Source organism: Larus michahellis, chromosome 3 (assembly GCF_964199755.1).
Source record: "Larus michahellis chromosome 3, bLarMic1.1, whole genome shotgun sequence".
NCBI classification, from domain to species: Eukaryota; Metazoa; Chordata; class Aves; order Charadriiformes; family Laridae; genus Larus; species Larus michahellis.
The window spans coordinates 93,355,384-93,380,272 of NC_133898.1; the positions used below are offsets into that span (position 1 = coordinate 93,355,384).

At 40.6% G+C, this 24,889-nt stretch overlaps 1 protein-coding gene across 17 annotated transcripts in view; it reads left to right on the forward strand.

Moving 5' to 3' along the window:
- Nucleotides 1-24,889, forward strand: part of SNAP91 (synaptosome associated protein 91) — a 71,801-nt gene that overhangs the window by 40,777 nt on the left and 6,135 nt on the right. For 5 of the 17 annotated variants that reach the window (XM_074581254.1, XM_074581256.1, XM_074581255.1 and 2 more), the window contains 13 exons: nt 4,036-4,050; nt 4,193-4,363; nt 10,503-10,610; nt 11,158-11,415; nt 11,623-11,700; nt 11,808-11,879; nt 12,345-12,428; nt 13,353-13,436; nt 17,476-17,613; nt 18,900-19,049; nt 20,435-20,465; nt 21,690-21,801; nt 22,696-22,719. In XM_074581254.1, the coding sequence (XP_074437355.1) occupies nt 4,036-4,050; nt 4,193-4,363; nt 10,503-10,610; nt 11,158-11,415; nt 11,623-11,700; nt 11,808-11,879; nt 12,345-12,428; nt 13,353-13,436; nt 17,476-17,613; nt 18,900-19,049; nt 20,435-20,465; nt 21,690-21,801; nt 22,696-22,719 (1,325 nt within the window). Of the gene's footprint in view, nt 1-4,035; nt 4,051-4,192; nt 4,364-10,502; nt 10,611-11,157; nt 11,416-11,622; nt 11,701-11,807; nt 11,880-12,344; nt 12,429-13,352; nt 13,437-17,475; nt 17,614-18,899; nt 19,050-20,434; nt 20,466-21,262; nt 21,376-21,689; nt 21,802-22,695; nt 22,720-24,889 lie in introns of those variants that run through there. The other 12 variants (XM_074581257.1, XM_074581258.1, XM_074581259.1 and 9 more) reach the window with 12 other exon arrangements.

Sequence of the window (24,889 nt, forward strand, 5' to 3'; positions counted from 1 at the left end):
CGCTTCATTATGACAGGATAGCTATGGCTGTCATGTAGACCATGTTTTGCATATTCCTATTTAATCTGTTTAATTGAAATTCTTTTTTTTTTTTTTTCTCAGAAGTGTCAGTTTTGTTAACTGAAGCGTAATCTTACTCAGAAAGCGAGACCAAAGAGTCATCTATGCTAGGATGCCTGGGACTAATACCTCTGCAGTTTTTGATTGTGTCCTATTTGTCTTGCTTTGTCATTGCCAAGTACTGGAACACAAGCTTTTGAGATGTTTGAAAGAGCGCAGGCTTCTCGGCTACCTTTTTCAAGCAGTTACTCATTTATGCAGAGTAAATAGACAATAACGTTGTAAAATATTGATTCGTATTACAACTGAAGGCTGATTTATGTGTTGTTTTGCTTTGTTCTTTTGGGCAAGGCACTTGCAGTTTGGAACTTGGGTGTGTTTATTCTTCCAAATTACTGGAAACTTTAAAATTGACTACTATTAATGCATCTCGTCCTCTTATTCCACAATGGAAATGGACAGCTAACTCTCTTCCTGTGGCCAGGATTATTGCTAACCTCATCACGTATACTTCAGTCTTACCTTTCAGAATAGCATTTTGGTAACTTGGTAAGCTTCGAGTTTGTCTTCTTTACTGCTGGCAAGAGTCAAGGTATGATGACCTGTTACTGCACTAGAGTCTTACCTTTTTTGCGGCCCCCCCCCCCGCTTTTTTTTTTCCTTCTTTTAACTCTTTTACATAATTGTAAAACACCGTGTCAGATGTGCGTAAATTCAGAACTGGAATGGCTTTGTTGTGAAAATACTGAAATTTCCATTTATGTTTCATCAGGTAATGAGAAAACCTTTGAGCCCTGTGTTAAGGGTTGGGTTTTTTTAATTACTTCTTTAAACTAAATCTGCAGGATGAAGCCGGTAGTCATTATAAATTGTATGGTCTCATGGGTACTACAGAGCCTTCTAATTAGTGCAGATGGGACCACATCAGGAATACTGCATCCGGTTCTGGGCTCTCCTGTTTAAGGCAGAGGGCTACCAGGACTTCAGGGATCTGCAGCCCATCTCTGTGGTGGGAGACTGAGGGAGCTGGGCCTCTGTCATCTGGCAAAGAGGGGGCTCTTAGTAGTGTCTTACAACTACTTGAAGGGGAGTTACAATGTGGAGCCAAAATTTTCTTGGAAATTATAGTTGATTATAGTGAAGGGTAGTAGCAACAGATTGCCGCTTCAGAGGTTGATTGGATATGAGGAAAAAATTATTTCACTTGGAGGGTAGGGCAGTACTGGAGCAGATCCCCGATGTGAGCTAGCAGACTCTCCATTCCTGGAGACTTTTTGAAACCTGACTAGACAAAGCCGTGACTGCCCTGATCTGGTGTTGGCTGTTGTGTTGTTCCGAGCAAGAGGCTGGACAAGATGACCTTCCTTCCACCCAAGACTTTTGGGAGGATGTGTACCGGTGCCTCCCTGCTACTTAAGCTTCTTCCTCATCTGCAAAACTGTTCTGGCCCACAGCAAGTTGATGTGGGAACTCATGAGAAAGAAGTAGTAGGACAAGGAAGCTGGAAGAATTGCTGCAGTTCAGAATAGTTAGGAAAATGTGGATAACAAGTACTTCAAGATGCAGCATCAAACTGGCACTTTAAATGTCACATAAAGCTCAGGAGTATGTCACCAACAAATGATCCTGCTTTCTTAGTCTCACTGGCAGTGTAGATCCTATGTATTCTGGCATATACTGTATATTTGGTACAGTACACTGTATATTTAGTGATATATACAGTACCTTGTATATTTTGTCATATACCTAGTATGTTTCTGAATAGGACATAAGTTGTCTAGCAAATGAACTATAACAGGAGATGATCAAGGTAGGGTAATAAGTTGCCTGCAGCATACCGCAAGGTGAATTGATAGACATTTGGCAGGCAAACTAGACTGTAGTATTACAAAAAAATACATTAGGTCAAATTCCGCATCCTCAAGCGGTCTGACTCTTGGATGTAAAAGCAAATTGATGTGAACTTCTGCTCTGAACTACCTTGCAGTGTGCCTTAGAACATTGATTTGCTACTAGTATTGTTACTTTAATATTACTATGCAATAAAGCATTGGTTTTAATCCTTCCCGTATTAAGTGTAGATTGCCATGCTGGATAATTGTAACTATAACATAACTGGATAACAAAAAGGCACTGAAGAATAAGCTAATAGAAGGTAAAAGTTTGCCAACAGTTGTTTATTTCAAGTCTAGCTGTGAGATGTCTACCTGGTGTGCAGTAATTAGATACCGGAGTACTGCATTTTTAATATGCTGTTACACTCTTTCAGAATAGTATTTTGACTTACCTCAGCTTGTGCAGTCAGACTCAAGTAGAGCTCTCTCCCGAGGAACCAATTATGAAAATACCTACATGTGGTTTCTTGGTGCCTTTTTAACAAGCATTGTAAAATAAAGACAAACTTGCAAAGATTGAACTGTGCTTGCTCAGAGCATTTTGCTTCCTACATACCGACCCATGGTCAAGCATCTGAACTCTGTGCTCGCTGTTCAGTGTGGATCAGATGCACCCGTGAACCTGTTCTGTGTACAAGGAATCCAGGAGCAACACTGAGCTACTGGTTAGTAAATAGGTAGTTGTTGAGCTCAGACTACTCTAACTGTGGTATGAAAATGTAATAGGCCAAATTGGTTAGTTTTCACAGGTTTTTATAGCTTATAGTTGGTTTTTATGTAGCAAAGCTTCCCCTGAGCTCAATCTGACTGGTCTCAGAGGACATCAAAGTGCAGGAAATTAGAAGGCAGTGATGGATCTTTAGAAAGAGTTGACTAAGGAACTAAAGTTGGAACAGAGGCAACCCGCTTATGCTGTCAATCATTTATTCTCCTCATAGCAAGTGTTAAGAGGTGGTGGTTTCTACATAGTATGCTTGCTGTATCACAAGTTCAGGATCACAAATGCTCTCCTAGGTTTTTCTTTGGTTTGTTTTGTGGTTGTGTGTTGGTTTTTTGGGGTTTTTTTTGGTTAAGAGTTGTCTCAAGTACAAGAACCACAGCCTGTCTGCCTCTCAGAATATACTTGTGGCAGTAGAGATGCCGTTTATTGTATCCTGAAGTAACTTAACACTGTATTTGCAAGCTACGCTTTGCTAGAGTAGCCTGGTTTTAGTGCCAGTTTTGTGAAGGGTTCTAGGGCTGATAGGTGGATCACAACAGCTTGTTCTGGCAGATCAGTAAGCTGAATTCTGTCTACTTTTTATGACTGTAATGTTGATTTTGACTGCTTTGGTCTAGAAGATACTTCCAACTAAGCAGAATTATCTTGAGATTCTCTTTGGTATCTGAGTATGTTCTGCTAACAGCTCATTCATTTAAATAAGCTGCAGCTGTGCCTGTTAACGATGCTTCTGTGTGAGCACTGGGGTTCATTTGGGCTCACTCTTCCCATGTACGTTTTTACTTGGTGAAAGTCTTGAATCTGTGTGCTGTTAGGCCCAGGAAATTGCATTTAAAATTTTCAGTGTTCTTGGGGGACGTTAGTTGTTCTTAAACTTCAGAGAAGTCTACCTGCGTCTGGTCTTACTCTCACACTGCTAAGCTACATGCAAGAGAGAACTAGTGTAGCTTCTAAAGAAGTGATTCTTGGCTTTATCCTGGGGTAGTGAAAGGTAGGAGGCCTTCCTGTCAACACTTAGAGGCCACTAGTTGGTTCTCTCTGTTACAGTTCAAGAAAAGAAAACCAGCTGTATAAAACAGGAGTGATTAAATACTGCCAGTGTTTGAACATCTTGCTGATTAGGTATAAAGGAACTTACAAGATACGTGAAACTTACGTGCTTGTTCTGTTTTAAATAGAATGAGCTTTGTCACGTAACAATAACTTCTTGAATGTTGCAAAATCAAGTGCAGAAATTATGTTTAACCTAGACATGTCACTTAGAGAATGAACATACGGCTAATGAACATCTTCAGTCTGGCAGCTCTACTAATTGGTCTGTTTCTTTATTCTGCTGTCATTTTAATGGACAATCACTAGACCTCTTGGGAGAGGGTGAGTAATATTTTTGATTTCTGAGACTTTTGAGCATTAAGACTCATTAAAAGCTCCAGCTTTCTGGAGTTGAGTGATTGTGGTCTCTCTCCCTCTTCCCCTTACTTTTCCTGTTTGATCTTCATTATATGGTTGCATATAGATAATCTGGCTGCACTTTCCGGTGTTACCTCTGAGCCACAGATTTCAGATCCATTTGCCCCAGAGCCTACTGCAACTACTGCTGCAACTACTGATACTACAACTACTTCGGCTGCCGCCGCTACAACTACAACTGTTACTGCTGCCACTGCTGAAGTGGATCTCTTTGGAGGTTAGTCTGGTTGTTCCTACTGCTCTGCGTCAGCTCATAAGGTAGATGAAGCAATACTGACTTCACCTGTTGTAACAAGGCCTCTCATTTAACTAACTATACCAGAGGTGCTTGTGTGTTGGATGCTAGATGGAACAGGAGATGTAAACTGTCCAACTACCTCTTTGTTTGCTGTGCTTTTAGCTAATACACTCCTCTGTGAATATGTGGGAATGGAAAACTGTATACACTTAAGACTGAGTTACCTCATGGTTGAACAGCTAAGAATGTTATTTTTCAGGTCCGGACTGGGGTAAGCAGGTATTCTTTCCACGTTATTCAATAACTATATACACTGTGCTACAATTTCTGGGGAAAGCGGTTGTGCTTTCATAGTTGTTGCACTGGAGAGGATGGACGTGGCAGCTTCCTGCCCCTTCATTACATGTCACGCTTCAGCTATATTGTGTTTATTTTGGATCTTTCCTGTAAACATAGTATTGAGCCAGCTGAAATTACTATATTTCAGCATTCTTGAGTCTGGGTTTTATTTCGCATAGCATTAACGGTAAATTAACATGGCAATGCACTTGTAATAGTATATGCCAACTATACAACTAATGTATAAGAAACATATAGTTTAGTTGTGCTCTTTTAGCCTCTGATGTTAGCATCTAACCTCTTGAGTAAGAATAAGTTGCCACCAGAGTGATGTCAGCTTTCTTGTCACTCTCAGAGAGCAGGAGGCTTCTCAACAGCACGTCAGAAACCATTGTTTCTTTTCAGCACAATACCAGCCCAGGTTAATGGAGAAACGTTCTGATTTACAGAACAACTACTAACATGTTTTGAGATCACCTGACCACTGTGTTTTTCTTGTTGTCTCTCGCTGTGATGCATATTTCCAGTATGCCAGTGGATGTCGGGAATCAGTAATAACTTACTTGCTATCACAACTGAATTCCAACTATATTCTCTGTGCAGGTGTGTTTATCTATCGCTTCCAGTTACAGGGGTGCTGGGTATGTCTTGTACATAAACAGTTAAGACTATAAAGGTATTTCGTAAAGACTGAAAGTTCTCAGAAGTTTTGTTTAGGACTGACTTCAGTAGACACCTCCAGTAAAACTGCTGAGAAAACTGTAAGAAAGGAATACAGCTGCTACCTGCTACTTAATCCCTCCTTTTACAAAGATAAATAATAGTCCAAGTGCCGCAGGATCAGGCAGTTAAGCAATTTTAAAATAGTCGTGGGCAGCGGTTCTGGACATCAGTAGGAGCAAGAGAGGGTCTGATGTTGGTTACTCTCAGAATCTTGTTGCAGAAGCCAAGGCCTGTGCTCCTCAGCACCCCTGCAGATGCACAGCATGTCAGTCTTCTGCGCGTAGATGGGATCGAGCCAGTCTTAGATACAGCACTTCCAAATTTCATTACTAATTTAGCATAGATATGACTGAAAAAAATTAAATGATAGTTAAATCACTAGAAATCGCTGTGAACTTACGACAGGATTAGAACAACATCTGCCCTTGCCTATTCTTCCAGTACTTCAGCAGCAAGATGTAAACTTCTCCCCGCCCCACTATTCTGTGTCTGGAAAAAAGGCTTCTACCTGGATGCTTTTAGTTTCTAGAGATTTAACTGATCATTAGTGGCATATGTTGAGTGATTATTTAGTGGCACATGTTAAGAAGTGGATTTGCCTTCATCCTCCAATGTGGAAAGAATTTTACTTTTGCAGAATTCAGACTTCGTGACTTGATCTCTTCTTTTAAAGAGAGTGTACTTTGTTGCTCAAATACTATAAATCTCCAATGGATTGTATATTGGATGAATACTGACTCTTTCCTAGAACACTTCAGGCAGAAGCAAGGTTTTATTATTTACAATAGCATCAGGTTTCTGGATTTGAAGACTTTCAATTCTCAAGAAGAAAAAAAAAAAATCTTTAAACACACTCTGCAGTGAAGATACTTTTGCAGTGCCTTAAAGGCACGTATAGGCCCAACCCTTTTAAGATCCTGGAGTCCATATTGAACTTCCATCTCTCTACTGACAGTGGTTTTTGTTTCTTTTTTGTTCTGAAGCCTCTGCTGTGTGAGGTCCCATACTAACATTCCTTGTTACTTTAAGACTATGTACAGTTCAAGAAGCAGTAGGGTTTGGGCAGACTCTGTTGCTAACTTCCGTGTGTGGTATTTAATAAGTAGGTATTTGACCTTTGAGGTCTGCTGGAGATCCAGTCTTCAGGGTCACCTTAACTTTCTGCAGCTTGCCAGTTTTTAGTTGCTTTACGCGGTTCCTTGGCAGTGAGGTGCGGTAGGGGAAGGTACAGGAGCAGTGATCTCAGGAGAAAGAATGTAAAGACTCTGCAGGGAGTGGCTGGGTAGGGAAAGGAAGCTGAAAGCTGCAGGAAAAAGGCAGCCAAGCTGATGGAAGAAGCAGAAGAGGCGACTTTTCAGGAATGACTGCTAACTGTTACTCTCTTGCACTACATCATTGGTACTTCAGCTGATAGGAGTCTGCATGATGTCTGTGACTGAGCTTTGTATTCAGGACGAAAAGCAGCTCTGCATTATGTCTTCATCTCTAACATGGTCTTAAAAAGCAGATGAGAAATGTCGGATTGATCCAGCGTAGCTTTTTTTTGAAGAATTCAATCTGATTAATGGGCAAGCTTTCAGTTACCTTGGCCAACTTGAAGAATTCCTTATCTTGTTTCTAAGATAAACAAGAGGAGTCTGTTTTCAAATGGCAGCTGGAATCATTCCTGAGAGGGAGGAATAAGAAGATAGAAGAAAGGTGAAATATCTTGAAATGCTATGTTATCTCCATAATAGAATTAGTCCATAGTAGAATTTGTGCTCTTGTGTCATACTCTGTTGAGTGATCACACTGTAAGCGGTGCAAGTAACAAGTCATGGCAGGCACTGGGCAAATGTCAGTTTTCAGCGGGCTAGAGAACTATGGTTTTCCCTTTAAAGAAATGAAAGGCAAAGTGATCAAGACTTTCTGGCACTTGAGGGCAAATGAATGTCCCCTGTGCTAGAACATGCTAGTATAGCAACTAGCACTTATTTTAAAAAAAAAAGGCAACAAAAAATACCATCATTCTTATGATTGTTTCCTAGCACTGAGCCTAGTGGAATATTTCTTGTTAGCTCAGGTCAGATTCTCCATGTCAAAAAGTAATGAAGGATGATGACTGATGCGGAAAAAACTGTGGAAACAGAAAAAAAATTCTTTTCACCTGTACACTTTAGTTCTGTGATCTTTCCTATACTTGACTTCCCTAGGGTTATTTTACATGTTGCATGATACATTAAATGATTAAAAGTCAGCTGTGTCATCACGTGTGAGTAACTTCTGTCATGTATTGATGCCATGGCATCTAAATAAAGCCTGAATTTATGAAACTAAACCTATCATCCTTCAGGAACATTTATTTTGCTGCAGACAGAAGGTACCGAAGCACTGCTTCAGTGTTTCAGAACTTTAAAATGGCTTGTTTGCATGTCATTGCAATAAGAACTATTTTTATAGAAGTGTTAACGCCATATATAATATATACCTATCATTCCTAATAGATGTTCCGTGCAGTGTGAACTTGCAAAGGTTTCAGCAACATCTCTTTCAGTTTCCAGGCTGTCTGTAAACCCAAGTAAGGATCATGTGCTACTTGATTCTAGAATAAACTTGATGCTACTTGATTTGAGGTTCACTTTTGAAGCAGAAGATGCACAAATGTAAGGCAGTGGCATAAAATGAGTAAATTAGTAAGTGCTTTAAAGGGAGAAGATCTCTTACAGTGCTGGGTATGCAAATGTAGGGTTACTTTGCAAATATGGAGCAATAAAAAAGAAAATCAGTCCAGTTTTTATTTTTTTTTTACTAATAAAATACGCAGTACTTAATTGTATCCATTTCTGCATCTGGTGTTAGATTTTAGCAGAGGACATCTGTGCAGGTGCAGCACAGCCTTTTGAAAAGCTTCAGAGAACTGGACATATGTTAACTTTAAAAACACAAACAAACAAAAAAACCCCACCCACCAAGAACAACCCACCCTTGATTTGAACTGTGAGTTGCAGGGTCACCTGTTCGGGTTGGTCTGTCTCGATGTTCATACAGGTTTCTTGTACTTCTCAGAGTAACTAATATTTAAGGTTCTTAATATGGCATTTTTCCCTTTAGATTCCATTATGAACTTAGCTGTTTATCCCACCTACCATTTAACCCAAGTATGATTATAAAGAAAATTATGTTTAGCTAGAACCTTACTCAGAAGTGGCAATAAATAATAAAGCGAGTGCCAAGCTAGCTGTTCCTTTCCATCTGTGGGCTGGAAGCAATTTGTGCCCACCTGAATTTCTGCAGCCGTTGCAAGTAGAACTTCAATACTCTACATCTGGAAGGGAGTAGGTGTTACTCTAAGGCTGAAGTGCTCCCAACATAGAGCTTGTGACTAACTCTATGCATTCTGAAATCCCCCTTTATAAGAAACCTGGAGTCTTCATGCTGGGAAGTAATTATAAGTAGTGTTGACTGACTTCAGTGCGGTTGGCCTAAAAGCTGGTGTGGACAGGAATGTGTTCTTTTGAAAAATCCCAGGGTGACCCTCCGTCTGAAAGCTGGCCCTGTAGAGCAAAGCCCAACACACATGACCATATGCGTAGCGTATTCTCAAATAGTACCACTCAAAACTCTTCAGTCCAGTTCTGTGTTGAATTTCTTCTATGTGGCATATGCCAGTGTCTGGTATACATACGATACTGTGATGTTTGACTAATTACGATTTTTTTTTTTACTCAGACAACTGCCATCCAGTTTTGTTGTTGAACATGAAAATGTTCATGTTACATGAAAAATAGAATTGTATTTGAAATGGCTTATTAGCAGGCCTTTTTTTGCTACTAACTCATTTTAATTGTATTGTACAAGACTAATTGGCTTTCGTCTCTTCTGTTGAAGTTTCAATGCATGTTCTTCTGAGCTTTTTAGATTAACCGGCACAAACTTGTTTTTAAAATGGTTGTGTTCATTTTAAAATTGACATTCAAGTTAAAGCATGTTAAGCTTTTTCCTGTACTAGTTTGATAGTGCAATTGTGGTATTCCTCAACAGATTTTTTTTTTTTAACTTGCTAACTTTGTAGCAGTAAAAAAATAGCCTTTATGAGCATCTTGAAGTATTTAATCTTAATTGCGCAGTCTTTTTGTGAAGAAAGTGCTTGCCTATGAGGATAGTTCAAATGGCACTACCCATTAGGACTACTTCATGGAATTAAGAGCTACAAGATGGTGGTTTAAGCCCAGGAAAAACGCTGTAAAAGTTCAGAGCTTGAAATTCAAACATACACTTAGCAAGTGGCAAACAAAAAAAGTAGTCAAAGACGACTCATGAGCAAGTCGTTCCAGAAGCCCAAAACAATTGTTTTCCCTGACTTGACTGGTTGGCCTTAGAGGTGCTGCTCAAAGAAAGAGAGGCAAACTGTGGCTGGCCAGTAGTTAAGATGAACATTCCTGATCTGTCAGAAGCAAGCTGAGTAAATATAATCTATGCATCAGGTTATGGCTTCAGAAAGATCCGATTGGAATACTGTTAAGAAGCAAGTAAGTTCAATTTCTCAGATGCTGCATGACTGTGCTCAAAAGCTAGAAATGGTAGATGCAGATCTCTGCCAATGTAATTGGGCTGTCATTCCTAACAGCGCTTAACTCTGCAAAGCACTATGCAAGTAAATTCACAGTTGCAGATTAATCACATTTATTACAGGCTTTGAGCATGCAAGTTTTAATATCTTTATTAACACCAATTTACTGCGATATCTCTGCTCTTTCTTCGTTAATTAATTTTGGGTAGTACATGAGCATGCTGCTCTGAACCCTTATACAATGAGAATAACGCCTTCTTTTACACTCACTGTATTTCCTGTGGGCAACCCAAGAAACTCCATCTTCAAACCCTGTCTAGAACACGCTCGTGTGGGGTTGGGGGAGACAAAGCGTTTTGCGCTGCATGACTTGTCTTGCTGTCAGAGTAACAACATTCATGTTGTATAAGGGGATCTACCTGTGCAATTTAACTTGGTTCTTTTACTATATTTTTCTTCTCTTTATCCTTTTTTCCTTTTAATTTCTGTTCTTAAACTGCACCCAAGATGCCTTTGCAGCTTCTCCTGGGGAAGCCCCCGCAGCAGCTGAAGGGGCAGCAGCACCAGCTACCCCAACCCCTGTAGCCGCAGCTCTTGATGCATGTTCAGGAAATGGTGGGTTTTATGTCATTAGATCGTCTCTTGTTTTGCTGTTGTGGTTTTTAAGTTTTGGTTTTTTGTTTTGTTTAAACTACATGGCAGTGTGTTTTTCTGAAAATTTTATAGTGTTTGCAATTGGTCAAAACAAACCTTAGACTGAAGAGCATGCTTAACAAAACTGCCTGTTCCTGAGACCCGGTAACTTTGTGCTAATTTGGTAGTGCAGATAAACAGTTCTGGCAGTGCTGAGTTTTGTAAGCAGTAACCTGCTAAACTGGATGTTCTTTTGTCATATTTCTGTCCTTTTTTGGCCTTGTCAGACACCCTTTGAAAGTTCTCCCCCTTAGTACCTAGACTGCTCAGCCTTTCAGATGGTCTATTTTGGAAAAACATAAGTAACATGTCTGGATAAGTAGGCTAGACTAGACGTTGGGGTGGCCTCCTCTGTGTGCGTGTGTGTATTTGCAGTATGTGCATTGCCTGTAGTTGCTCTGTTCTTGACTTCCTCCCTCACTGATCCTAAGTATGCATACACATATATTTCCCCTCTCCTTTTTACAAGACCCCTTTGCCCCATCCGAAGGTAGTGCAGAGGCTGCTCCTGAGCTGGACCTCTTTGCTATGAAGCCAACAGAGACCGCTGTTCCTGTAGTTACCCCTACAACTAGTGCAGCCACTCCAGTTCCTGCAACAACTCCTTCTCCAGCTGCTGCTGTTGCTGCTGCTGCTACTGCTACTACGGCTACTGCCACTACCACTACTGCCACCACTTCTGCTACCGCCACCACCTCCGCTCCTCCTGCTCTAGATATCTTTGGTGGTAATTTTGTTTTTAACTCTTTGATTCTGGTGGATTGATCTGTCAGGAGTACAGAACAAGCGAATCGTTGTTGCATGCATGCTGTGTGCTAGGCTTTCAAACTGGAGAGCCTCTTAACTCCAAATACGATGTGCAAAACTTGAAAGTTCTGCTTTCGGTCCTGCCTTTCAAAAATGAGTTAAAGACATGTTATGTTCTTGGCTTTAGATTTATTTGAGTCTGGTCCTGATGTACCTGCAGCACCTAAACCAGATGCTACCCCTAGCATAGATCTCTTTGGTACAGGTAAAGAGAGAATTCTTCTGGTGCTCTGCTGCTTTGATGCTGTGTAATGGTGTAAACTGACTTGAATTATACTTATGTCTCCTCGGTTTTTCTTTCATTTCTGGAAGATGCTTTTTCATCTCCACCGCCTGGAGCTTCTCCTGTGCCTGAGAGTTCTCTTACTGCTGATCTCTTATCTGGTAAGTGCTTGTCTTCACAGACCATCCTACAGACTTCTGGTTTTTTAGGGTTTGTTTTTTTTTTTCTCAAGAGTAAAAAAAAAAAAAAAAGACATTGTCAATTTACATCTTTAAGCTGAAATACTAAATTGTGGGTTTGACACTTTGGTCACAAGATTAGCAGCTGCTGAAGATGCAAACATGAACTGGCTGACACTGAAGCTGAGTAAGTAATGTGATGGTTGAGAGAGTAAATCCTCCTCTAAGAATAACAAAATTCTTAATAAACAATGCTATCTTTAAAGTACTGTGATTTTCAGTTGCTGTGTGAGAAATGTAACGCTTTCTGTTTGCAGTTCTGAGGACTGTTACCTGAATTTACTGACCCTGTGGTTCTAACTGGTGGAGCCCATGTGGCTTTGAAATATTTAGCTATCATTTTTGCCTTGCTGATACTAAATATTGTTTATCCTATGCTTACTGCAGTGGATGCATTTGCAGCCCCCTCTCCTCTACCCACTGCCTCTCCAGCAAAGGTGGATTCTTCAGGTGTGATTGACCTATTTGGTGGTGGGTATTTTTCTTTCCTCACCACTTCAGAGTTGAATCACTTCATTTTAATTACCTTTGCACTTGGCTAAAGCGGCAGTTTCCCCTTCTCACAGCTTTTCCATGTAGCATCATGGCTAATATTAGCATGTCCAGTTCTTTGTATTGCACAATAATGAACTGCAAATAAGCTGTTGGTGTGGCTGTTCTGTTGTCATGACACTTGCCATTCTGTCTTCTGTCAGTGCATGTATGGCACTTCCTCAGAGGTCCAGTGAAAGTCTGTTGTGTGCTCTTTTCTTCTTTGCAACCTTTCACATTCTTCTCTCAGTTCCGTTTCTCAAAGCAGCTGAAGTTTTGGTGGTGACTTGTCTCAAACTGGGTATCTGAATCACAGGATCTTTGTTGGATTTGACAAGGTGGAAATTAGGATGGGCACAGCCAACTCTAGAAGTGCTGTAGAACAGGAATGTGGCTTAGAAGTAGTGAATTTTCAAACATCAGTGATACATCCCTCTAAAAAGACTTAATGAGTCAGTAAATTCTGGCTGGAATTACTCCAGTCTGTCATCCAATGCGTTCATCTCCAAAGGGCTTACCCCACTCGCCTAGAATGCTGAGGTTTGTATGGGTTTTCTGAGGCCCAACTAAAGGACTCATGAACCTCGCTGATGTAATATGATGATCTTCTTCAGTGCTATTCTTCCCTATAGAAAAACAGCTTTCTTTTGAAGTGCTGGTTTGTTGCACCTCCTTTTTTTCCACCTGAGCTTTGCGTCTATGGTACTGCTCTGCAATAAAGGTGGCCAAGCACTTTCATTTTCTACTTCTGGTGAATTAAGTGGTTATCCTTTTGTCATCTTTTGTTTAAGATAGGTGATAGATTGATGCATTTAATATTGAACTCTTTACCTTTTTCTTGATGCTTTCTGGAATTCCCTTTAGATGCTTTTGGAAGTAGTGCTTCTGAACCCCAGCCCGCCACCCAGGCTGCTTCTAGTTCCTCAGCTTCTGCAGACCTACTTGCTGGTAATAAAGAACTTCTAAAAACTTGTTATTTTAAGGCAAAACTAAGAAACGGTCTTTGAAATCTTTTATGTTCCTTGGGTGTAAGTGGACTTTTGCAGTGGAATAAGATTCTTGTTCACAAGATTTCTTAGTACTTTAGATGTCTTAAATTAAAACTACAATGATTTATAACGATAACACTATACCAAAGTACAAGTTAACTTCGTAGATTGTATTCTTCCCGTGTTCTTCACTTTCCTACCTCCGACACAAGCCTTATTTTTCTGCACTGTTTATCAACACAGAGGTGTTTATGTAAAGTTTACTTAAAGTTTATTTGGTTGACTGTAGTAGGACTTAAGCAATATTGCAGGCTATGCTACTTACTCCTTACTGCTAATTCATCTTTGTTTCCCGATTGATTTAATTGAGGCAGGTTACACACTTAAATGTTAAAATTAAGAATGAATGACTTGATAGCAGTCTTGCATTTAGCCAAGAAGAGGCTGGGGGGGAGCTTTTCCGAGCCCAAGGGCATAGAAGTGATGGAGACCCTCTCCGTGTACTGGGTGGGATGGGGTCTCTGCTAGTGCTGAATGTGGCATCACTGTGACACCTATTTCAAAGGTTGAATAAGTACCATTCTAGTCTGTGTCCTACAGGTAAGCAGCTTCAGCTGAATTCTGTTTGAACTTCTCTCCAAAATTCCTGCTACACCATGTATTTCAGTGGCTTTAGTGATTGTGCTAAACAGTTATGACTTGCCCCCATCCCAGTTTGAAGTTTGTAGAGAACAGGATCCCAGCAGGTCTTCCTCAGGCTTAAAGGAAACTAATGCTCTTCTGGTTTGAGGAGGGGACTTGGCCTATTTTTCCATATGTTTCTGAAAGGTGAATTTGTCAGTATAATTCATCAGTAGGTTATCCTTCACAAACTTCGAAGATGATTGTAAGCTTCATGTTGTACCTTTGTGGCTTTAATTCTGAGCTGGAGTGATAGTCTGCCCTTTATGCATCTGCTAACCACTCTAGGTACATCAGTTGCTGTCTGTATGTCCGAAGGGCTCTCATACCAACTTACGCTATATCAGAAGTCCAACCCTGTGTATGTTTTGCCTTTATATGCTCATGAGAGGTCCTCCATATAAGAAATCCATACCATGAGATACATCAGTATGTAATATGCTCTAAGTGCTGTGAGTTGATACAGGTGTGTGCTTGCATGCTGAAGCCATCTCAGAAGAGGACACTTTTGCTGGTACCTGCTCTAAGTGTGGGCATCACTTAGTTGTGCTGCAGGAAGGTAGAAGTAGTCTCAAGAATAATTACATATATTATTGAGAACATACAGTTCTCAATTGGTTCCGGTGCTACTTTAAGTAGCAAGCCAGCTACTTAAAGTGGGACATAATGCCTAAATGCATGATAAAGCTTTAGTACAGGCAGCTTCAAGATTTTAAGGTAGAAGATGACCTCTTGTTTTAATTTTGCTTCAACAGGTCTTTGTATTAGTTATCTTATGCATAGTTTAAGGCCAGAGATCAGGCTTTAACTAGTAGATTCTGAAATATACCAGTCATTTGCATTGTGTGCGATATCAAGGGACTGGGCGCAAAGATGTTGTTGGGGAAAAAGCTAGTCCCGCTTATGCAAACATTACGATACAAAATATTTTATGTCCTTATCTGTAACTAAGCTTAAATTCCAGTAGGAATTATGCTCCAGATGGCTTAAAATTCAGCAGTATGTTCTCTGAATCTGATGAGTCACATTAAATCAAAACCTAAATTATCAAAGAGATGTCATAAGTCTAAATACTCAAGCAGACCTGAAATGGTTGGAGTGAATGAAAGATGTTATTTTTTTTCCTTATATATATTCAAAAGGGCTCCAGGTAGATTTGATTCTCTATTTGGCAGATACAGAGAGTCTGTAAACATCAGAAGATATTGCTAAGCATTTGTTCACCCTACATAATGGCAGATGTATAGCCTGCAGTATAATCTAGTTCTGAATTTAAGATTGTCCAGATTTCATGCGGTGGCTGAAGGCTTGTCCTTCATGGTTTGAGTGTTTGGTTGTACTAAGTGTTTATATGCATAATGTTACAAGTATACCTACTTTACATCATTGTCTTAAGTGTTCTGCTGTCAAATAAGTTGCTAGTCTCTTCTTGGCACTTCTAAAATACGCATCTGCCTGACGTGTAAATAAGTCTGATGGTTGCATCAACTGTGTGTATAAACTTGTCCTATTCTTCCAATGTTTAAGTGTTTGGTATTTAGTCTTTTTTCTCTGAGAAAGCAAAGTTTTTGGGGAGAGTGTCTGAGATTTCACAGTAACATTTGATATAATTGATGCTCAATTTGAGCACAAGTTCTTCACATTGAACACTGGCCTGCTAGTTAAATGTCTGGCAGATGCTTGATTTCATAGCTGGGAAATGTGCTGTTGTCAGTGTAAGACGTCTGCGTATGTGCTGTAACTGATATACCTTGTGGCTATGGAAAGCAGTTTGGATAAAAACAAAAAGTGGTTAGAAAGTCTTCAGAATTTTCTTTATTAGAAAATAGAAAGCTGACTTCCCCACTGAACTGGTAACTAAAGAAAGACGAAGGAAGGAATTCATTGACCGCTTAAACAAGAGCAGTACTAACTATCTCAGTAAAAAGACAGAAAGTAGTGATAAGGGTTTAATATAAATAGATGATCTCTTCTAAATCAATATGCTGTATTTGGTACTTAATTTCAACCATATGCGTGCTGGAGTAGCATGCTTAATTTCTCCGATTTCACCCACATGAAAAGATCTATTTACTTTGCATGAGAATAGGTCTCTACAAATTAGAAAAAAATATCGTAAGGAGGAATTTCAAATGAGTAAATGTCCAAGCTTCTGTCCATAGGCAGCAATGATTACCTGGACAAAGAAGGACAATAGACTGTAAGGTACGATGTTCCCTGTAAAGAAACTAAAGGCACTGGCTGGACACTCTGTTGTGCCCAGCTCTGGCAAAGTAATACACTTCCTACTCTGATGTAGGGGGGACAAGCACAGCCTGCAGGTTGTGCGGAGTGCTATTCCCGCTGTATTTGCGTAGTCATGGTTGGAGCACTGAGCTCAGGTCTTCCTGTAGAAGGGCAGCTGGGAAAAAAACAAGGCTGGAGACTGCAGATGTAGTACAGAGGTCTCGGACATCACTGTCAAGAAGAGATTGAATAAGAGATTCTATAAGCCATACAAACGGCTTGTAAGCTAAAGAGAATTGAGAAGGTGTCCTGTCTGTTCTCATTTTGACGGTCTTTGCATATTTAATCAGTTTCCAGAGTCTGTAGATAATACAAATAAGCTTAAATTGCAAGGGAGATCAAATTATATAGTGGGCAAGGGAGGGATTTTAAGAATGGCCAGGGACGAGAGTGCATTGCTTGTAGGCTAAAGAATCTCCATGAGTAGGGTTTGTTTCTATAAATACAGGGTTTATAATATATACCTTAACCTTAATCATGGAGATTCTCCAGCCTGCAAGCAGTTCACTCGTGGATGCTGTTGATCCTGCTTTGGCATGAGTGGGTGGGGGACGGGAGGAGGGGGCACCAGCTTGAAGGCATCTTGCGAGGGAGACCAGGATGGTTTAAAATGGTGAGAAAGGCTAAACTGGATTAGTAAAATACTGCCTTCTGAATTGAGATTTCAAAGTAGTTGATGGATGCTTTTCTCAAGTTAGTCCCTTGTTTCTCTATTTTCTGAACCAATTCTTGGTTGTTGCATTCAGCCTGTGAGGTTACTTACCTAGAACAAGGACTGGAAGACTTGTTGGTCTGCCTCTGCAGATATATAAATAACAAACATTGAAGGTTTTATTGCCGACTCTCACAAAAGCTTAAATTTCCTGAGTCATACCTGGCGTACCAAGGGTGCTTGTGTTGTACTGAGTAATTTACGATGGTCTAGAAGAATTGTCTCTATCGTTCTGCCTTCTACAGATTGAGCTTTTGTTAAACACAGCCCAACAAGACTGACTCTAATGTCCACGCCTCTCTTATGTGGCTTTTTCAAGGCTTTGGAGGTTCTTTTATCGCTCCCTCTCCATCACCATCCCCAGTCACTCCAGCCCAAACCAGCTTACTACAGCCTAACTTTGATGCAGCTTTTGGGACAACGGCTCCAACGACTGGCAGTTCATTTGATGCATCAGGTGAGCCACAGGGTTTCTTCCTGTGAATTTTTATGATGTGTTTTATGTGTTAGATGACTTAATGACGCCATATTTAGGCTCTTAGTACAAGCGATATCAGTGGTTTCCCTGATCCTTCTCTACTGGAAGAACTCAGGGTGGTGGTCAGGCTGGTGTGTGCCCAAGAGCTCTCTGTACCCATTTTTTTTATTCTGCTGTGACAGTAAAAAAGAAACTACTGTGAACATCATCCTTGCATGCGCGTGCTTGCATGAATCAGGAATTATGCAAGGAAAACACTGTTCTGTAAATCAAGTATATAGGCAAGTCATCTTGCTGCTGTTGAAGCTGTTCTTGAGCTTGCATGGCACCTGAAGGTACACAGAGTGGAGACCGAGGTCGTGTTCTTTGCCTGAGTAAGCTTAAACTTTCATCACTGCTATCATTTTGTTTGTATCTCTTCCATTCTATATTTTCCATGCTGGGTCCTTGCTACAAACTTAAAATTGGTGAGTTCTACAACTGTACAAGGAAAAAACCAAAGGTTGAAGTAGTACTGCTGTTTGGTTATTTGGTTGCTTGCCAGTGCACATGCTACCCCTTCCTGTTGACTTAACATTAGCATGTACCTCAAATACAGATCAGAAGATAGAACGCTGGCATGAGATATACCAGGCTGTTTGGCTTCAAGGGATCCAAAAAACGAACTTCTGATTTAGATGACTGGACTAAGGAGGCTAGCTCTGTCAGTGTGGATGGTTCTCTTTCCTTCTGATCTCATAAGATGTTAGTAGGTTTTCCCGACTCCCTGCTGCTTGCAAGTAAACAGTAACATCTTGAGACTTTCAATCCTGTTGCCATAAGATGTTAAGGTATAAGGCTGTCTTTGCCACAGTGATTCTGACTGGTGTTTGCTGCAAGATGTTCATTTTAAAAGCCTTTAAATGAATATCTCCTGACAAGTGTGTGTGCATCTGATGTCTCTCTAATGATGGCTGTAAGAAAAAGTGTCATGTGGAAGTGGTGCTGTATCTATGTAGATTCAACTCTCCAATGAAAGTCCTTTTTAGGCATGTTCTCTCCTATTAGTTCTCATTGGTATAGCTCTTACAGGATTACTGTACATTCAGTGTCTAGTAAAACGACGTGCATGCCCTTGTTGGCATTACTTCTAATGTCAAACGGTGTTTTGGTAAGACTTGTGACGTGGTTGTCTGTGCTATATTGGTTAGAGTAACAGCGAAGTGGCAGGTAGTGTATTTCTTGCCACACCTGGTGTTTCTAACCCACTTTCCCTTCGCTTTCAGTGTTTGATGGCCTAGGTGATCTTCTTATGCCGACTATGGTTCCTTCTGGTCAGCCTGTAGCACCTGCAGCCACAGCAACAGTCCCTGCTTCAACAGCAAGCAAAGGCCTCGGAAGTGATCTTGATTCATCTCTCGCAAACTTAGTAGGCAGTAAGTGACAAATTTCAGTTTTAAGTGGTATACAACTGTGTTACTTTTCTGTGGAGCCAGATACCTGTCTATTTTAGCTTGCTGCTTTCAACGTCGTCCTGTTTTCCCGGGGAGATGGGGGAAGCTAGAGGCAGGAATCAGGACAGCTGGTGGTCTGGGGTTGTAACTCATCCCTCTCTGTGCCCAGGATCGGAGTCAAATAATGGGATCTGTCTGGTAGGTATGATTCGTACCATGTGAACGTCCCAGGTTCATTCAGGGGTGCATTAGACTCTTAATGAATGTGCCCCTGTGTAATAACAGATGGAAAGATCAAAATTCTCCAAAGCATCTAGTAGCACTGTGGAATTTAAGCAGAAGACACTGACCTTTTGCTTAATGATGATATGAATAGCAGTGGGATGAAGTGTGCATAACAGCCAGGAACAGACCTCTCAGACAGTGAACTTTCCAAAACATGTTCTTGAAATGCTAAACAAAAAGGTGTTCACTTTCCTGTAGAAGGAAAAGGCCTTGAGCCTTTATAACTAGAGATCAGTAGCCCCAGCCCTCAAAAAACCTAACAGAGACCCACCTAGGCTAATGTATAACAATACTGAAGTTGTACTTTGGAGGACTGTATAAATGGAATATTCTGTTAGTGTATGTAACCACGCCACAGCAAAGATAAAGCTGATTTTATGATGGATATTCTTCTGTTAGGTGTGGGGGAAAACTACCGTGCTTAGGAGTCAGCAGGACTCTTAAGCGCGTGAAACCTCTTCTGAAAGTCATTGGTACGTCTAAGTTTGTGGGAGAAATTAATTAAACTTAGCAATTTCTGGCTTACAGGACCTTTACTGGTCATGTGAGAAGAGTATTTTTTTAAAACTTCTTCCAGAGAGTAATTAAGGAAACTACTTGGAGTTCCTATGTATGAGAGAGCAGATAAAACAGTGCAAAACTTCCCGGTGACATTCAGATTTATGTGTATAAATCTGTGAATAAATATATAAAAAAAAAAAAAATAGCTTTTTATTTCAGTACGTATAATATGGATTTCAGTATGTATAATAAGAAACGCTAGTGTTGTCATTTATGGTAAATAATTTTGGCGCTCTTAAATAACTTAGCGTTTTGTAGACCTACATATACTGTTACTTTGGTTTGCTTATGGAGCAAAAACGGCTTCCTCAAGCATAAGACATCTGCAGGATATCTCAAAGTTTGTCCTGAAGAAAGGGGCAGATGTGGTCAGTATTCTGATGCTGTCTAAATGAAGACAGCGAAAACTTTATTACCCTGTATAAGGCCCTATGTGATTAAATGTGAGCTGTTACTTTGACGTGCTTTAATTTACTAAACACATGACCTTTTTTTTCCCCTTTTTTTCTTACAATGTTCAGATCTTGGAATTTCTGGTACCACTTCAAAAAAGTAAGTTCAACTTTGTTTAAAAAAAAAAAAGAAAGTTTTTGACTCTGCTGTATAGTCATACATCTATTTCAGTGTTTATTAAGAATCAGTGAATTGGTCATGTGCCCCCTGCCCCCCCAGAAAAAATCAGTTCAGAAAAATTTTGGAAAAAGTATTCTATTCTATACAGATTCACTGAATAATTAAGGTTAAATGTTCCTGACAGATTTTAAACTTGCTGGCTTTAATCTGAGTCTTAAAAATATTTTTTTTTTGGTAAATTACTGTCTTCATATTGGATAGCTGATTTCCAAACAACTTAAAATGAATAAATAGTCCAGGTAATAAACTGTATAGCTCTCCTCAGTAATCTAGGCTAATATGTAATAGTTTTGTTATCTTTTTACAGACGCTGGATGTGCTTATCGTGTAGGCATTGGAATACTTGTAAAATAGAAAAGAAGTTCATTCCATGCAGAAAAGCTTCTTTTTGCAAGAAGAAACGTTTACAGCATTGCATTTATTTTTTAATTTACCTTAATCTGATTGCTTACTTCTGTGCTGAGTTTTACTCTGTATGCAAGACCAGTTTATGATATGTGTACTTCAAAATGTGTTGTGCCTTTGTGGAGATGATAGGAGGGCTATGTATAAACACATCATGAGGTTTATCCCTAAAACTTAGCTTCCTTCAGTCTACTTCATTGAAATGGTGCATCATATTCTGGATAGAGCAGCCTCTAACAAAACCTGGTTTTGCAACAGACCTTTTGTTCTGTGAATGATTTGTTTCTCTTGTATCTATCAACTTTTTTCAGAACTGAATGCTTTCCTCCTTCAGCTGTCTGAGCAAGAGTTCCAGCAATGAAATGACCTTTCAAAGACTTCTAGCAGGCAGCTCTACTGCCTGGCCCCAGTAGAATAGGCAGTAGCAGGCCCTCTTCCTACTTTGCAAGGGTATATGCAATAATATGTTACCTTCAGTCAATACTAAGTAAAACTTCTCTTTAATTCTCACCACAAAGGCCATAACCGTGTAACTGACTTCAGTATAGAGCGTAGTGGTGTCTACCACTAACAACCCTTGAAACTGAGTGGCTCTAAAAGCATATCTTTCTGTTAATAACGTAAGCTGCGTACATCATAAACTAATGTAGCTGCAAGCTTAACATTAATACGTACTGCAATTGGTTTTCATTTTCACTGTATGTAAATAATAGCTCTGTCTGTCTCCCTCTCTGTTAGGGGAGACCTTCAGTGGAACGCTGGAGAGAAAAAGTTAACAGGAGGAGCCAACTGGCAGCCAAAAGTAGCACCTGCAACATGGTCAACTGGTGGTGTCCCAAGTGGTCCATTGGTAGGTGGTAATCTGTCAATACCACTAGTATTGAAACATCAATATTTTATGAGACTATGCAAGTATACGTGTAGGCACTGGTCCTGCCTACTTCAGCTAAACAGTTTGCTTCTTGTACAAATGATGTGATTGTTTCAAGTCACACTTTTGAGACCATATTTACAGCTGGCATAAATAAATCCTTGAGTTCAGGTCAATGAAAATAGACTATTGTCTGTATCAAGATGCTGCTCTACATCATGATTCTATGTACACTTAATATCCATGGAAATTTCCAAGTGTGTGCTTAGCCATTATGGGTCTTGCCAGCACCAGGCCCAGGTAGATTGCCAAAAGAAAGTGATATTGATCCAAAGCTGAAGTACTGGAAGGAGAGAAAATAAATAGTTTTTTCTCAAGCCTTCCTGAATGAAGTAGTTTGAAAGACTACGCAGTATTGAGACTGATTGGGTGATTGATATTACATTAGAAGTGAGTAGTTGTTTAGCAGAGTAAAGCGTGTGTTGGAAGAGTTAAGGTTGCCCCGTAAAATGGATCCAGAAGGCACTAACTTTGAGAGGAGGGCGTTGAATTGAGCTAAAAATCTATATTTGGCACAACAGCAACTTGATCATGAGTAAACTGGAAGAGTAATCTGAAGAGGGATGATACCTCACTTCATCAAAGTCGCACAGGGCATAAAACAGCCTCTGTTTGAAAAAAGTTGGGTTGGGAAGGAAGGGACTGTCAAGAGGGAGCATGGCCAGTTCAGTTCCCTGCTGCCACAGCCACACATTAATGTGACTCTAAGCATGTTCCAGCTTGTTCCTTAACCTTATGGAAGATAAAAGAATTCCCCGAACTTGGTAATTCATTGAATGTTTTATTTGTAACGTCAGCTTTTTTTCTTAATAGAAAGGCTGGGCAATACTGTACAGTGTAAGTGAATTTTTTTTTTTATCTCTCATTGTACTTACTTACTAAACACAAAGATACTAACAGCACCTCATCTGCACTACAGTTATTACTGCTGGCTTAAAACTGGCTAGACGCTACCTAACATGGCTGCTCTCGGACTGTCTGTCCAGCAGACAATTCTCAGGCAATGTTGAATATAGTAGTAGTGATTTACCGTTTCTGTGCTGTAAGCATGAAAATAATGGCTTCAGACTGTCTTTGCTTTACTTGAGTGTGAACTGTCTGATGATTGGTACTACCTGAAATTTTGAAATTCTGTAACATCAGCCTGATCTTGTAGCGGCTTTACTATCTGATAAGTAGCCTTTCACGAAAGCTGTGTGGTTTTGATAGTATTTCATGAAACATGGATGATATATATATTTCTTCAAAATCATGCACGCACTTAGGTATTTTTTGAAAGCAAAGAAAAACAGATCTGCAGAAAAAATACTTGTGGAGACCAAAATTAACCTTTCTTTCACATCACTGTTGAACCACTTAAGTTTTGGTCACTTCTTCCCTTCCTTGTGATCTTTCGCGTTCTGGATTAAAATGGCAGAATTTCCTAAAATCCTGTTCCCTCAAGTGACCCTAGTGCTTTGAGACAAAAGCAGATGCATAGAATCATAAAATGGTTAGAGCTGGAAGGGACCTTAAAGATCATCTAGTTCCAACCCCCTGCCATGGACAGGGACACCTCCCACTAGACCAGGCTGCTCAAAGCCCCATCCAGCCTGGCCTTGAACACTTCCAGGGATGGGGCATTGACAGCGTCTCTGGGCAACCTGTTGCCAGTGTCTCACCACCCTCACAGGAAAGAATTTCTTCCTAATATCTAATCTAAATCCATCCTCCTTCACTTCAAAACTGTTACCCCTCCTCCTCTTGCTACCTTCCCTGATAAAGAGTCCCTCCCCATCTCTCCTGTAGGCCCTCTTTAGGTACTGAAAGGCCACTATAAGGTCTCCCTGGAGCTTTCTCTTCTCCAGACTGAACAGCCCCAATTCTCTCAGCCTGTCCCCATAGCAGAGGTGCTCCAGCCCTCTAATCATCTTTGTGGCCCTCCTCTGGACCCTCTCCAACAGGTCCATGTCCTTCTTATGTTGGGGACCCCAGAGCTGGATGCAGTACTCCAGGTGGGGTCTTATCAGAGTGGAGTAGAGGCTGAGAATCACCTCCCTCGACCTGCTGGCCACAGTTCTTTTGGTGCAGCCCAGGATGTAGTTGGCTTTCTGAGCTGCAAGCGCACATTGCCGGCTCGTGTTGAGCTTCTCATCAACCAACACCTCCAAGTCCTCCTCAGGACTGCTCTCAATCCATTCTCTGCCCAGCCTGTATTTGTGCTTGGGATTGCCCCAACTCGGGTACGTACCTTACACTTGGCCCTGTTGAACTTCATGAGGCTTCACAGGCCCACCTTTCCAGCCTGTCAAGGTCCCTCTGGATGGCATCCCTTTCCTCCAGGGTGTTGACTGCTCCACACAGCTTGGTGTCATTGGCAAATTTGCTGAGGGTGCACTCAATCCCACCATCCATGTTGCCAACAAAGGTGTCACTGGTCCCAGTACCAACCGCTGAGGAACACCAGTTGTCACTGGTTGCCATCTCCATTCAGTTTTTGTGGCCATTTTCTTGGCCTCTGCCTGACTGGATTTGGAGCTACAGTGTGTTCCTGTGGCTGCAGTTGGAACGCTGCATCTGATGCCATTAATCTGTGTCTCTTATTCCTTGCTTTCCATACCTGAGCATCCAGATGTTGATTTTAGTTTGGGGACAGCTGTGCTGCTAGTGCAGTACAGCTTTTAATTGAAATGTTCCCCTGGAAACTTTCAGACTGGAAAAGAGGTTCATAATTATTATCTGGAAACTGTAGGGTGTTTTTACTGATTAATGAATCTTGAACAGGTTATCTTGACTTGACTCTAGTTTCTTAAGAAACTGGCATATTTTAGTTTGGAGGCAAGGATCAACCAAGGGTGCTAAATGCAGCATTCATGGAAGTGGACTGTGCAGTAATTCCCATGTATCTCCAGAGACGTGCTCTCCTTTGAACTGAAAGTGTGCTAGCCGCTCCCCCAGTGCGGAGGGACATAACTGACTCAAGGTAGGTGGTAGAGATGTGGAGGCTCAGGCATGAACTTACGGCTTC